Genomic DNA, 13,277 nt, shown 5'->3' with positions numbered 1-13,277 from the left:
GTGTTATTGTAGATAGGCACAGACAATGATGTATGACAGTGTGTGTGTGTGTAGCCCCCTTTCTCCCCCTTTTTTCAAGCAGATTGAAATCAGTCTTGTGTCAGTAACTGTAACTGATTACACCAACAAGTCTCAGTAATCACTTCCTGGTAATCCCACTACATATAATCCTTGACTCTTTAATCTCATTGACACACAAGGTACATGAAGGAGGGAAATTAGTCACAAGTGATTGGCATGAAACGCTTGATCATCTCATGGTCTCTAAAAGGACAGAAATAACTGTCACGTACTTCGTCAGATGCCATGCCATTGATCACTTCGATAACTTTGTTGTGGTTCACATTTGGTTTGCAGTTTGGATACAAAACAACACACTTTTGTGGACTTTGATTGACCTTCATTCTTTAATCCCTAATCCTAATTTAACCAGTGCTAACCCTGAAAAAGTCCCTTAAATAGTGAAGAACACTATCACTTTAAAGCATTATCTTCATCTTTCACTTCCCATGAGGACATTCAACCCTTTTAATCACAGAAATACAACTTAGCAGTTGTATTGAAATCATAGTTGAGAAGTGAATGTAATGTGGCCTGCTCAGATGTCTGATATGCAGCCATGAGGCTCACAGCGGCCATCATTGTCTCCGTGCAACGCAGTGAATAATAATTAAATATGCCACTTATGCTTCACTGATTCATTTCCTTCACAATTTTGAAGCTCAGCTGAATACATTTTTCTGTGCAGAAGGGCTGTATTGTATCCAGTATGGCCTCATTATGAGGGCAGAGGGGCTTGGAGGGGGGAGGGCATGGCAGAGAGGGGGGAGAAGCACCCCACGAAGACATTGTGCTTAACATCACTAAATACCTCAAATGCCACATTGTCCTTCCCAGCCCTCAATTAGTCGGGTTCCTTCTACAAAGCACAGATTTCATACAGGGAGGTTTATTTTTAGAGAAAATCCAGCCCTGTGCAGACAGGAAGCTCTCTGAAAATCTAATGAAGAACACAGCAGTCATGCAGAGTTGTTAGTCACAGAGCAACATTGGTTAACAAAGCTTCTCTTCGGTGTCTCTGTGTGTGTTTTTGACTGCAAAAGGCTTGAAGTTCCCTTTTTTGTGTTGTGGTGGCTGTAACTGTAGCCTGCTCTATCTGTGCTGGACAGTGTCCAGCACAAGAGCCTCTCTGCCCTGCACACAGGCCTCTTCAGCTTGTGGATCTCCGTGCGGAGGAACGCCTCTTTGGTGGCTGTGACAGGGAGAATTAGGCAAGAGATGCGGGTTCACTTGCCCTGCGTAGGGGCTTATCTTGGGCTAAGCTGAGGGACTAATAGCAAAGCCAGCCTCCGCTCCAGCCGGTCTGAGGGCACAGGGAGCCATCTGTCCACTCTGTGGATAACTGAAAACAAAGGGGGCAAACATTGAACACGGGACTACAAACTAAGAGGTCGTTCATTTAGGAGATACCAGAAATAAAGAAGAGGAGCGAGTATTTTGTATATAAGGTCAGTACTTTATTCTAATTATTTTTGTTGCATTACAGGCCTCACACTAAGCCAAGGGTCAGGCCGTCCACTGCTCGGTTTCTATTGGTAACAATATTGCAGACTGCAGTGATGTTGAGGTTTAGCCAGACAGAAAGTTGAACTTTTCTTTTTGCTTCTGTACTTTTAATGGGAGCTTAAGAAAGCGTGTCTTTGTTTTCATGTACAACTGCTGACTTCCATTAGGGTGAGTTAATTTGAGCTGCTTGTTTTTCTGCAGTCTGCTGTATAGTAAATGCTTTTAGTTGCACTTTTAACTTTAGCGATAGCGTGGGCTGGAATATATCAAAACATTAAACCAGACCTGTGACAAATTTCCAATAGAGTAAACTCTATGCTGAGGGAGGAATGCCATGCTGTAAGGCCCCATGCTTATTGTCTGATGTGTGGTGGCTTACAGATAGTTATTTATAGAACATTACTTTAGATATTTAAGAAGCGATTACTGATGGGTTAGTAGAAACGTCTTTCATTGTGATAACGGTATTTACACATATTCTTTTAAAATATGTGGAAGGTTGTTTAAATTACTGTCTATTTAAGAGGGTTTTTTTCTAAGCTGGAGCACTGTTGTATGAAATAATCTTGTAAAATACAATAGTCTTATCATTACAATTTTCAGAATGATTACAATGTCTTTATTTTGTCGTCAATATTGGAATATATTTTCAAATGAAGCCCTTCAAGTAATCCACTTAAGACATTGTTCTCCATTTCCCCCGAGGATTAATTCCCTGTTTCTTTATTGTTTGAAGCACACTGCTGCTCTGGGAGCTGAGTTTCTGTAGATTATCTGTTTTATCATGTATTCTCCGTGGGTGCCGTTGTGCACCAGTGTTTTGTTCGGAAGTCTTGAGTGGGCGCTGACATGCTAGAGGTGACAGAAATGGGTCAAAAGGGTCTTAGTATTAACTAAACAAATCCCAGCCTATAGGATTAGACAGAGATGTTGCTGTTTATTTGATGTATTCACTGTAACTTTATAATGATACACAGGGGGAAAAATAGCTGCATCTCTTGTTAGCAGTGAGGCAACCTCTACTTATTCATGATATCGTTTGGATTAAGCCTTTTAGTTCAGCCTGGTATTATCAACACTGGAATGTGCCAGAACAATATCTTATTGTAAACTTGTCTCAGCTGCTAGAAAACAATGAATTATTGGCCCATTATCACGCTGATATTGTCCCACTTCATCCGATAACTGCTGACAATTGTACTGCTATCAGCATTAGCATGAGTCAAACCCACACTCCTTTTTGGTCTTTTTTTAGGTGTGGAATGGCGGCAGAGAGTTCTTTATTTATTGGTTTGTGTGAGTATCTAAACAGGGGTCTGTGGGAGGGTCAAAGATCATGTAATTCAAATGTTATTGTGCATATTGTAAAACTCTAAAGTAGGATTGAATTCTCAATCTCAAAACTCTGGATTAACTGGGAACACCTCACAGACACTCACCAATAGCGTGCCGCCATGTTCCCTCCCCTTTTTACATCACCAAGGACTCAGCAAGTAAATCTACCGTTTGCATTAAGTCAACATGTGACTGCACACTCTGTAGGTCCAAAATCCTACCAGCTCTTGTTAAATTACATTTTTTCATTTGGATTATTATGTCATTTTGTTACTGTTTATATGTAGTCTCTCAAAACCAACCTTTATCAAGGCCAATGTTAAAAATACATGAAAAAGCACTTCTCAGAACCATGATGATCTAATAAACAAGGTGACCTTGATCCTTTATAGAGTCTTCTCTCTGTCTGTTATGGTGCAATAAGCCGCCTTCCTATACCAGTTGAATCGAGACATTCTTTATTTGTTCTGCAAATACGACGAATTGGATACGCGGCCACAACAGAGCCGACTTTGTGTGGTGTCAGTGCGATATTAAGAGACAGTCACACACACATCACTTGATCCTCGGGCCTCCAAAGCACAAGTGGCTTCCTTTGTATCTTATCTTATCCAAGGGAGTCACACAACTTGTATTTAGCCGGAACTAAAGACACGGTCCCATGTGAAGATTGCACCTAGTGATAGGCTTATCTTCCCCCACTCACAGCTACAGGATCAGAAGACAAACAACAATGCTCCGCAACTCTTCAGAGAGCATCGGTCCCCCGATAAATTCTGAAAAAGTGAATTCTTTTTAGCAGCGTAAAAATGAGCGTCTTAACTTTGGAACATTTTCCGGTTAAATTTTCCATAGTTAAGTTAATAATCCATAAAATCTGCAAATAGAGATCTGTTTTATTTCTGCTGCAGACTGATTTTACAATAATGATGCAGCTGACATCCAGTTCATGGTGTTTTTAATATCGTCTGTGGGTCTGGAAGCTTTTTCCCAGAAAAACCTTGTTGCAGACAGGAAATGATGCCTTTCATGTTTCCTACAGGCAGCTGCTGCAATTTGACTGTGATAAACAGAAGAAGTGGGGACTTATATTGTGTATATTATACAGAAATTCTAATTACCTTAAAGTAGAGTAACGTCCATGTTGACGTCAAAATTCCATTAAATAAACCAAGATCTCACATTTGATTTTACAGATGATTTCCTGAAACACTAGAGCTTTTATAACACACCCAAACCATCTTAAACAATTTCTTTTTGCTTGCAGAGTGTTTACTGTAAAGCCCCAAGAACACAGAGAATGTCAGACAAGGAAGAAATGGCTTCAGATGGGAGTCTGAATGTTACACTGACGCTCAGGCTGCTGATGCATGGAAAGGTAATAGGCAGATGTGCATGTTTGTATTTGATAACTAAGTGATAGCCTTATGGTTTGGTAATGGCATGTCATTGCTGTTGAAATGATTACATCCTGGTCTGTACGGGAAATGTTGCTGTTAAGAGAAAACCTTGTGCATTGCCACTTGCTCAAGCTCTGTTTTCTTTTCATTGACAGGAAGTTGGCAGTATAATCGGAAAGGTTAGATTTATTTTACAATCCATCAGCATTTATTGATTCATACTGCTGTTGTTCTGATTGTCTTGTTTTCCTCACCTTATAAAACTAATCAAGCCAACTGTTTTATATATTCCTGCATGATTCCAGAAAGGAGAAACAGTAAAGAAAATGAGAGAAGAGGTAAGCATTAGTTTGGACAACTGTTATATGAAAACATGTATAATTAAATGAATTTTGGCAGATCAATTACAACAAATCAAAGCTGGAATAAACGTGAATTTGTGTTTTCAAGAGTGGTGCTCGTATCAACATATCAGAGGGATCATCTCCTGAGAGAATAGTTACCATCACAGGACCCACCGAGGGCATCTTCAGAGCTTTCTCCATGATTGCACAGAAGTTTGAGGAGGTACAGAAACACAGATGATACAAAATCCCCCCTTAACATATCCTGTATAACATCCTGCTGCTTAGCATAAAGATTTAAGGAAGATTTTTAAAGATTTTAACTGAAGTTTGAAGGACATTGAATGCACCTTTTTGTCAATCTTGCAAAAAACAAAAAAGACTTGTCAAATAAAGCTGACGTTATCACAGTTTGTACTGAAAAAAACCAACATATTTTTGAATTCTCCCTCAGGATATTACGGCAGCAATGACAAACAGCAACGTGACAAGCAAACCACCTGTGACTCTTCGCCTTGTTTTCCCAGGGAGCCAGTGTGGCTCACTGATTGGCAAAGGAGGCTCAAAGATCAAAGAGATCAGAGAGGTAGCAGTCCTTTTTTGCCCGATATTTTCTACCAGGAAGTTGTTTTTCTGCACCCAAACAGGGCCAGAAGACCCCATCCCTGGTGCTCTGACACCTCAAATATCAAACACATGAGTCAAACTTCCTTGTTTTTCTCTGCTTTAAAATGTTTAAGATTTTTGTTTTTTGTTTCTGCTCATAAGAATCCCACTGATTATCCGTGTAAAGATTGGTAGAGGCTGAGTACTCATTCTGAATGGACAATATTTGTGTATGCCTCTTCAAATATTGGAACACACATTGCTATTTGGTTTGCAGCTGCTCCCTGCATGTCAAAACGTGTAATTTGCGGGTGCTTGAAACAACATTCCAATTTGGGTGATGGTGTGCTCTTTTCAGCAATAAATAGCCTTTGTTTTTTTGTTGTCTGGTGATGTTAAGACCACAGGCGCCCAGGTTCAGGTGGCAGGAGACATGCTGCCGGACTCTACAGAGAGGGCTGTCACAATCTCCGGCACTCCACAGGCCATCACTCAGTGTGTAAGACACATCTGCTCTGTCATGCTGGAGGTAAGCACTGTCAGACAGCAGATGATCTTCACGTTGAACAGCTCTATTTAGGCGTCAAGTATGTCACATTTGTTTAGGATGTGTAAGAAGGTATTCAGTAGCACATTCAGGAGATTTTCAGTGTCAGCGACATATTACTCAAGGCTAAAGCTTTGTTTTCAGGTCGTAGTGGCTGGCCATCCTCATGAGATGTGCAACAATAATGACACTATTTATTACGATGTTCAATTTATTCTCACTTTTTCTGATAATGATTTATATCAGTGGTTCCCAGTCTTTTTAGTCTGTCATAGCCTCACAGCTGGTCACATCAAGTACCCCTTCATTGACACCATGTTCCATGTTCCTGTGAATGGATCATAAACTGTTACTTAACACTATTAATTATATATAAGAGGATATTCTTACAATATTTTTCATACAATGGAATTTTCAATGTTTAGGTTGGTTTGGTCAAGCTTGCATTTGTACTACAAGTGGCAGAGCTGGACCTTTCAATCATTTATTCATTACTATTTCAACTGTTCAACCATTACTTTTAGAGAATTTAACCTTTTTATATATTACTTAAAGCTACCTTTTTCAAAACTACTATCAGTTACTTTTAGCTAACTATTTCAACTGTTAATCCACCACTTTTAGCAAGGTATTACAACTTCTCTGCTTGCTTGGTAACTGGTCTTCACTCTTAATTGCAACACATGGTGTTGCAGCTGACTCAGCATCCATTTCTACATACCCAGTGGCAATGACAGACGTACCCTCTGGGCTACAAATACCTCTGGTTGGGAATCACTGATTTATGTCAGCCTGTAAATTCTGTAAAAAATAGTTTATTTAATTTGTAGCATACCAATGAATATCTTTGGTTGGAGGTTTCATGTAACTTTCCCAACTGATGAAGGGGGTATAAAAAGATTCAGCAAGTGATATAAAAGGGATATAAAATGCACCAGTGCCAGGAAGAGTTCTTTCCTTACTTGCAGCAGTGTATTAATTTTCCTCCCTTTTTTTGCATGACTGTGTCTCTAGTCTCCTCCAAAGGGAGCAACTATTCCCTATCGTCCCAAGGCCATACCTGCAGGAGCCCATGCAGTATTAGCACAACAGCACTCTGCACAAGTAAGTAGCCATGTGGGGTTATCTGGCTGTAATTTTCGCTATTTTGTAAAAACAACAATTGAACAGACTTCTTGTTTTTTTGGGATGTCAGAGTCACACTGATCATTGAGCATATTTTCACCACTAGAGGGACACATCAGTGTAATTATACAGCAATAAGCTCTTCATATTGTGATGCTGTAAGCAGTAGGATGAGGTAATCATCATATTAAAAAGTATTCAGCCAAGCTTTAATGTGTCAGAGATATGAATGACAGCCTTTTACATTAATAATTCCCTGCAGTGTGAAACCTGAAAGATGTCGTGACTAAAGCTCATGTTTTCCATGAGCTGGCTAGCTGCTGTCCTGAATTTGGCACAGTCTGCTCTGACCTATCAGACATCTGTTTATGTTATTGAATTTCTGGCCATGGTCAAAGAGGGGGAAAAACAGCAGATGACATTTAGATGAAATTCCATCAAATCTATACACATTAGAGATATGGAAAAGAGGAAGGGAATGGATTTTCAGAAATGCACTCAGTGCATGAGTTTACTCTTCATGCACAGTGACACATTCACATTTTAGATGTTAGAGCTTCTTTGCACATTGCAATCCCATAACCACTTCCCTTCTCTTTTTCCTTCCAGGCCTTTGCAATTCCAGGGCAGTATGCTTTTGCACATCAAGATGTAAGTGTATTCATTTGAGTGGCTGACACTTGCCCTAATGACCTACTCCTGCCCACTCCTTCCAAGCCACCACTATGCCCTCTGTGTACCCTACTCTGCAAAGATGAAACTTCAGTAACCCTGATCTGTTGACATTACTAACACTAACACACAGTAGCAGCATGCATTGATTGAAATGAAAGCGAACAACTTAAAAGTAGTCCTTGATGATCAGTTATAGCTTTGTAGCCAGAGATGTGACTGTATTTTGAGATGACTGCCATGAGAAGCCAGCATGCTTTCTGAAGGAAATGAATCTCTTCACACTGACACCATCTGTGATGTTTGTGAACTTCAGATTGGCTCTGTATTGTAGCTGTCAGCTCCTCTGAAATAATCCAGTTTGATTGGTTAGCTCTAACTTCCTTCCTACCCTGCAGTTGACCAAGCTTCACCAGTTGGCTATGCAGCATATTCCCCTCCCTTCCCTTGGGCAGAGCAACCCTACCTTCCCTGGTACGTACCCACGGCTCCCCGGGGAAGTCCATCTATCCCTCTGTCTTCACTCCTCTTCGAATCACACCATCAAAACACCCCTGTCACTTCAGAGAGGATCACGGATGTCTCCATTCTATCGGAATTTATAGACTCTCTCAGGTTTTGTAGAAGGTGGCTTTACAGAGATTTACATAGAGCAAGCAATGACCTGTTGTGTTTTGCATTAGTATTCACATCTCTTTGTACCAGAAAATAAGATGAAATATTGAATGAACAGTGAAATATTAAGGCTAAGCCACCAAACTAGTTTATTATTTATAATCCATAAGTGTATGTAACAGATTAAAACGGCCAGAATGAAATATAAAAGAAAAATAGCAGCATTCTCTGAGAGGGAAATGTGAAAAATGACAGGAATATTTACAGTTTAGTAAATATTTAACCATTTCTCACTATTTCTCATATCCTCCCAAATTTCAACTCCATTTGCCCAATTTCCATCTCCAAAAAACAAATCCTAATCTCTTGACCCCATCCTCCACCTACAACATTTCTCCTTCAAATCTAACATTGTCTTGGCCAGACCATCCCTGACCTCAACCACCCCACGCACTCATATACTCTGCCACAACTAACTGAGGCCAAAACATTACAACATTATGAGTATATAGGCAGGACTAATGTGATAAAACATACTCATTTTGTTTTACTCATGCTAGTGAAAAAGTAGCTTTTCTTATTGTAGCAATGTTAAATATTTGCATAGAATATGTGCTAAACATGTGTATGTGTGAACCTAGAAAGATTTTCTTGCCATATACCATTTTTATGTTCTTAATTTAGTAGTGTAACAGTGATAAACTAGTCAAAGTAGGGCAACTTGTCATGCCATGAAAGTGGAAGCCATTAGCGCCATACTGTTGTTAGAGTTCCTTGTCCTACTTTGCAGGATTGGATGCATCTGCCCCCACAAGTTCACAAGAGCTGGCAATACCTAATGATGTAAGTGTCACATTGTTTGTGTTTCCCAACACTACAACCCTCACTGATAATCCTCATGTTGCTTATTTTGTTAACACTGGCAAAGAGGACAGCTTTAATAAGGAATGTTTGGACACCAGTGTTTCACCTTCTCGGTCTCAGACAGTAATTTAGCCACTGTCTTTTTTGGCTTGTATAAATAATTGCATAAATTCACAGCATACATCATTGTAGCAGTATTAAGATATGCTTGTGGTAGCGTAAATATTTGCTTTTTTGCTCAGAGTGAGATGAGAAGTTGGATACCACTCGCATATCAGTGTGTAAATGTGAAGTGAGCAGATGTTTGGCTTAGCTTAGTATAAAGAAGAAACAGTCGTCTGTCTCTGTATGAAGTTAACAAAAATCAACTATCAGAACCTCTAAAACTCACTAATTGAAATGTTTTGTATGTTATTCAATCTGAACAAAAGCCAAAGTATAAAAATTAAAGAGTTGTGGTTTTGTGAGGTGTTATGCGCCAGACTATTTCTTGGATAGGAGCAGTAACTCTCTGTGAGATTTCCAAGAAATATTGCACCACATAATGCCTCCTAAAACAGCAAACTGTTGGTTTTACACTGTGGTTTTTGTATGGATTAAATAAATGATGTATAACTTGTTACATAGTGTGCTTTAGAGGGCTGGTTGGTGGATTTTAGCAAGAAAATGAATAAGCATGTCTCTCAAAATTAATACTATTCCTTTAAAATAATAAAGCAGCAAAGCCAGAGCTCTAGTGAAGATATTCACAGTATTTTGACATACCATTTCATGTCATCTTATATTTACAGCGTGGTTTATTAGTAGTATGGGCACATTGCATCTTGTGGATCTTATTAGCTATAACAACAACAGTGAACAGCTGGAGATGTGGTTTTCTTCTGTATAAAACTGCCATCACACTGTGTTGCTGTTATCACCATGATGTTGCTCCCATATGCTGTTTTGAAATCTAATTCCAGAGAAGCATGGAAACATGAGCTGTTTTGTTATTTACATGTTTCGTCTCTCTCCTCCAGTTTATTGGCTGCATAATTGGAAGACAAGGCAGCAAGATCAATGAGATTCGCCAGGTCTCTGGAGCTCACATCAAAATTGCCAGCGCCACTGATGGCTCAGCCATGCGCCAAGTCACGATCACAGGCTCGCCAGCCAGCATCAGCGTGGCCCAGTACCTCATCAACGCCAGGTAAGACATTACACAAGGCGACCACATCCAGCAAGGCTTCACATCGCCATGTGATGATAAGACAGCAAAACACCATGCTATTGTATGAGGGCTCAGGGTTTATTGTGCTCAGGGTGATGCTGAATTTATTTCAACTCACTGCTCCATTCTCTTGACTGCATTAAAATCCTTATTGTCTCTGCTTTTTAACACATTCCTACTTTGATTCTTATGTTTCTCCTCTCTCTCACCCCCCTTCTCCTTTGTCTCACCCCTCCCCCCTTTCATTTTCCCATGTCTTCTCTTAACCCCTCACCATCTCCCCCCTCCTCCGAACGTCACAACCTGCAGCTTAGAGATGGCTAAATACACCATGCAGGCTGCTTCCTCTGTGACCCCAGTTGACCTCAACATGAGCTTCTCTCAGTCTGCTCCCACTGCCTCCACTGCTGCTACCTCTATGGCCGTCCTGGCGGCCACCACCCAAGCCCCCACCACCATTAACGTCCACTCACCCTCCACCTTACCAACCATCCAAAACCCACACTACGCCGTCCCCGTTTCCAGCCTGCTTGGCATGAAAACTCTCCCTGTCCTGACTGTCCACCCAGCAGCCGCTTCCAGCCTAACACATGGTTTATCCCCTTACACCGCAAAAATGCCGACCTCCGGCATCAAAAAATCTGAGCGGCAGAAGTTTGCTCCCTATTGATGTCTGCTTTTTAAGTCTAGTCAGTGTGGCTGACTGGTAAGACATTATGAAATGATGGCAAAGTATTAATATTTGGCATTTAGGCCTAAAAACAGCTTACACCAGCATGTGTGTTTGCCAGTGTAGCACTTGTTTTCTATAAATCAGGAGACTATTAGAAACAGACTAAAAGGATGGTAGTATCAAAACATGTCCTCATTAATTAAAAACAGGCAGCGTGGTGCGTATTAACTCAGTATTATCATATGGACATGCATAGCAATTATTGTTGGTAACTCAGGCTTGTATTAGTATCCAAGAAAAAGATATTTTTCAAATGGATTCATGTTGCAGAGCTTTATATGAATATTTACTCCAGGTATTTTCCATGATGCAAATATTGACTTAGTTTTCTATCTGTGTAACTAGTTTACAACCAATTTTTGTTAGCAAACTAGTATTATGAGACGTGGTGCTCTGTTGGCAGCAGGCTGTTAAAATGTTTGTCTTATACAATAGAAGTCAGTGTGTTTGAGTATTTTTTTAAAAGGATTGCTCCACTCTTCTGTCATATTTCCTCCTTTCCTTCACTAGGCTCTCATCAGTGCTAACAGGCTTGGGTGTTCTGTAGTAGCGTTGCACTGTTGCAGTTCTGATGGGATTATCCTAAAGCCACATTGGATTCTAGCGGATTTCACTCTACGCAGTAATCCTGTAGAGCGGGACTGGTCTAACTAACTCATTTATTGTTCCTGTACTCTAACTTGTTTCTTGTTTATTCCCCCAACCCAAACGAGTGGAATGCTTCAACTTTCAGCGTCTGAAATGGACGCCGAGCAATTATTGTAATAAATGTTTTATTCATGTGTTCTTGGTGTGGGCCCACCCCCACAAACAATGCAGATTTGTAATATTTTGTTGATTAAATGACTTTGAAATAAATGGGACTTTTTATGAATACGGATTGGTTGTTTTGTTATCATTTTGTTATTGTAGAAAATCTTTTACTTTTCTGCAGATTACTGCTGATCCCTAAAATACAAACACTGACTCTGTGGATTTATGCACTGTTTACTCTTAAGTGGCTGTGAGCTTTAATTGTATATAAATCAGGACCACACATTTCCACTCAGCCAGAATTACTGTTATTAGCTCGCAGGACATTGAAGTTATATTGTTTAAAATATCAAAAAATCTCCACAGTCTTTCAAGACGTTTTTTTTAAATGTGTGTGTCAGTTATTATTCAGACATCAGATATAATCTGATATTTGTCCAATGTTGAGACTTTATTGATGTTTTATTGATAATCCTTGACATATAAGTGAACTCAAAGTGTTAATAGGTAAAATGTTTTCCTGTGTTTTTGTAAGATCTGTATAAAACCAAAGACCAGACACATAGCATGAGACTCACAGCAAACTGACTCTTTTCTCCATTTTAGTATATTTCTCCAAGGAGGAAATGTGCCTCCACAGCCTGCATATGTAAAACATCAAAAAGCAGTGATACTGAAATATAGACAACAACAGAGAGCAGTATCAGCAGCCATCAACAGTTTGTGGAACACAGACGTATAAAGATTTTGGCAGGTATACTAAGCCAACTCTGCACAAAGTAGTCATCGGTATAATGGATGCAGTTTGCTGACGGCAAATAGGGTGCAAAGCCCCTGCCCAAACAAACTTTTCACCTGCATTTCCCTAACGAAAAAAACAGAAGCAAACTTGGACTAACCTCACAGTAAATATTCAACACATGCTGTGGCAAAATTCTCAAGGGTCCTGAAAAAGAACAACTTAACCTCCAGTTGTCCGCTCAAGCATGCTGCTAATGGGCAGGTAGTATAAAGTGTAGCCAGTCCTTGTTGCTCTGTGTCCCCGCTGCCCTGTCCCTCTTTACCCCTGCTGAATCTGACTTCCCCCCTTTTCAGTGTAAAAACTGGGAGGTGGCCACTTCTGCTCATGCCTGATCCGTGGAGTATGGATAGAGAGCCGTGTGGACCATTTCCACAGCAGGGCTCGAAATGCTGAAGTGGAGATAATCAATAGTTAATGGGGGCAGAAATGTAATGACAGTGAGGGATGACATTTCAACCTCGGGGAAGGTGTAGCAGCAGCGAACACTGCTGCATGTATGCTGATGTGTGCCCAGGGCAGTTATGAGTTCACAGCCAGCTTCTAATGCTATATTAATGATTTCCTTTTTCAACCTGACACAGGCAGGAGTGACGGGCACATTTTTGAGCTTGCTGCCATCATGCAGTTTTGAAAAAGCAATTTAGAGGTAAATAAGTGAATAAATCATTTTTTAAAAGGTGCATAACCACCTTAACTTTTGTGGTA

At 40.1% G+C, this 13,277-nt stretch overlaps 1 protein-coding gene across 5 annotated transcripts; it reads left to right on the top strand.

Moving 5' to 3' along the window:
• The first annotated feature begins 918 nt into the window (after positions 1–918).
• On the top strand, positions 919–11,897 carry zgc:110045 (uncharacterized protein LOC664755 homolog). 5 transcript variants are annotated; one of them, XM_044373734.1, is made up of 14 exons: positions 919–1,508; positions 2,822–2,862; positions 4,169–4,279; positions 4,457–4,480; positions 4,607–4,639; positions 4,752–4,868; positions 5,100–5,231; positions 5,652–5,780; positions 6,813–6,902; positions 7,533–7,574; positions 7,994–8,069; positions 9,001–9,053; positions 10,094–10,263; positions 10,594–11,897. In XM_044373734.1, exons 3-14 carry the CDS (start codon positions 4,202–4,204, stop codon positions 10,952–10,954), a joined length of 1,305 nt encoding a protein of 434 aa, XP_044229669.1. In that variant the 5' UTR covers positions 919–1,508; positions 2,822–2,862; positions 4,169–4,201; the 3' UTR covers positions 10,955–11,897. The 5 variants fall into 5 exon arrangements, with proteins under 5 accessions (XP_044229669.1, XP_044229668.1, XP_044229672.1 ...); XM_044373733.1 differs by lacking the exon at positions 2,822–2,862 and having other exon boundaries at positions 920–1,508; XM_044373736.1 differs by lacking the exon at positions 2,822–2,862 and having other exon boundaries at positions 923–1,508; positions 11,528–11,897.
• Positions 11,898–13,277: the final 1,380 nt, after the last annotated feature.

The sequence above is a fragment of the Thunnus albacares genome, chromosome 14 (assembly GCF_914725855.1).
Source record: "Thunnus albacares chromosome 14, fThuAlb1.1, whole genome shotgun sequence".
NCBI classification, from domain to species: Eukaryota; Metazoa; Chordata; class Actinopteri; order Scombriformes; family Scombridae; genus Thunnus; species Thunnus albacares.
The sequence above is the reverse complement of the archived record's forward strand: the minus strand, read 5'-3'. Positions and strand labels throughout refer to the sequence as shown.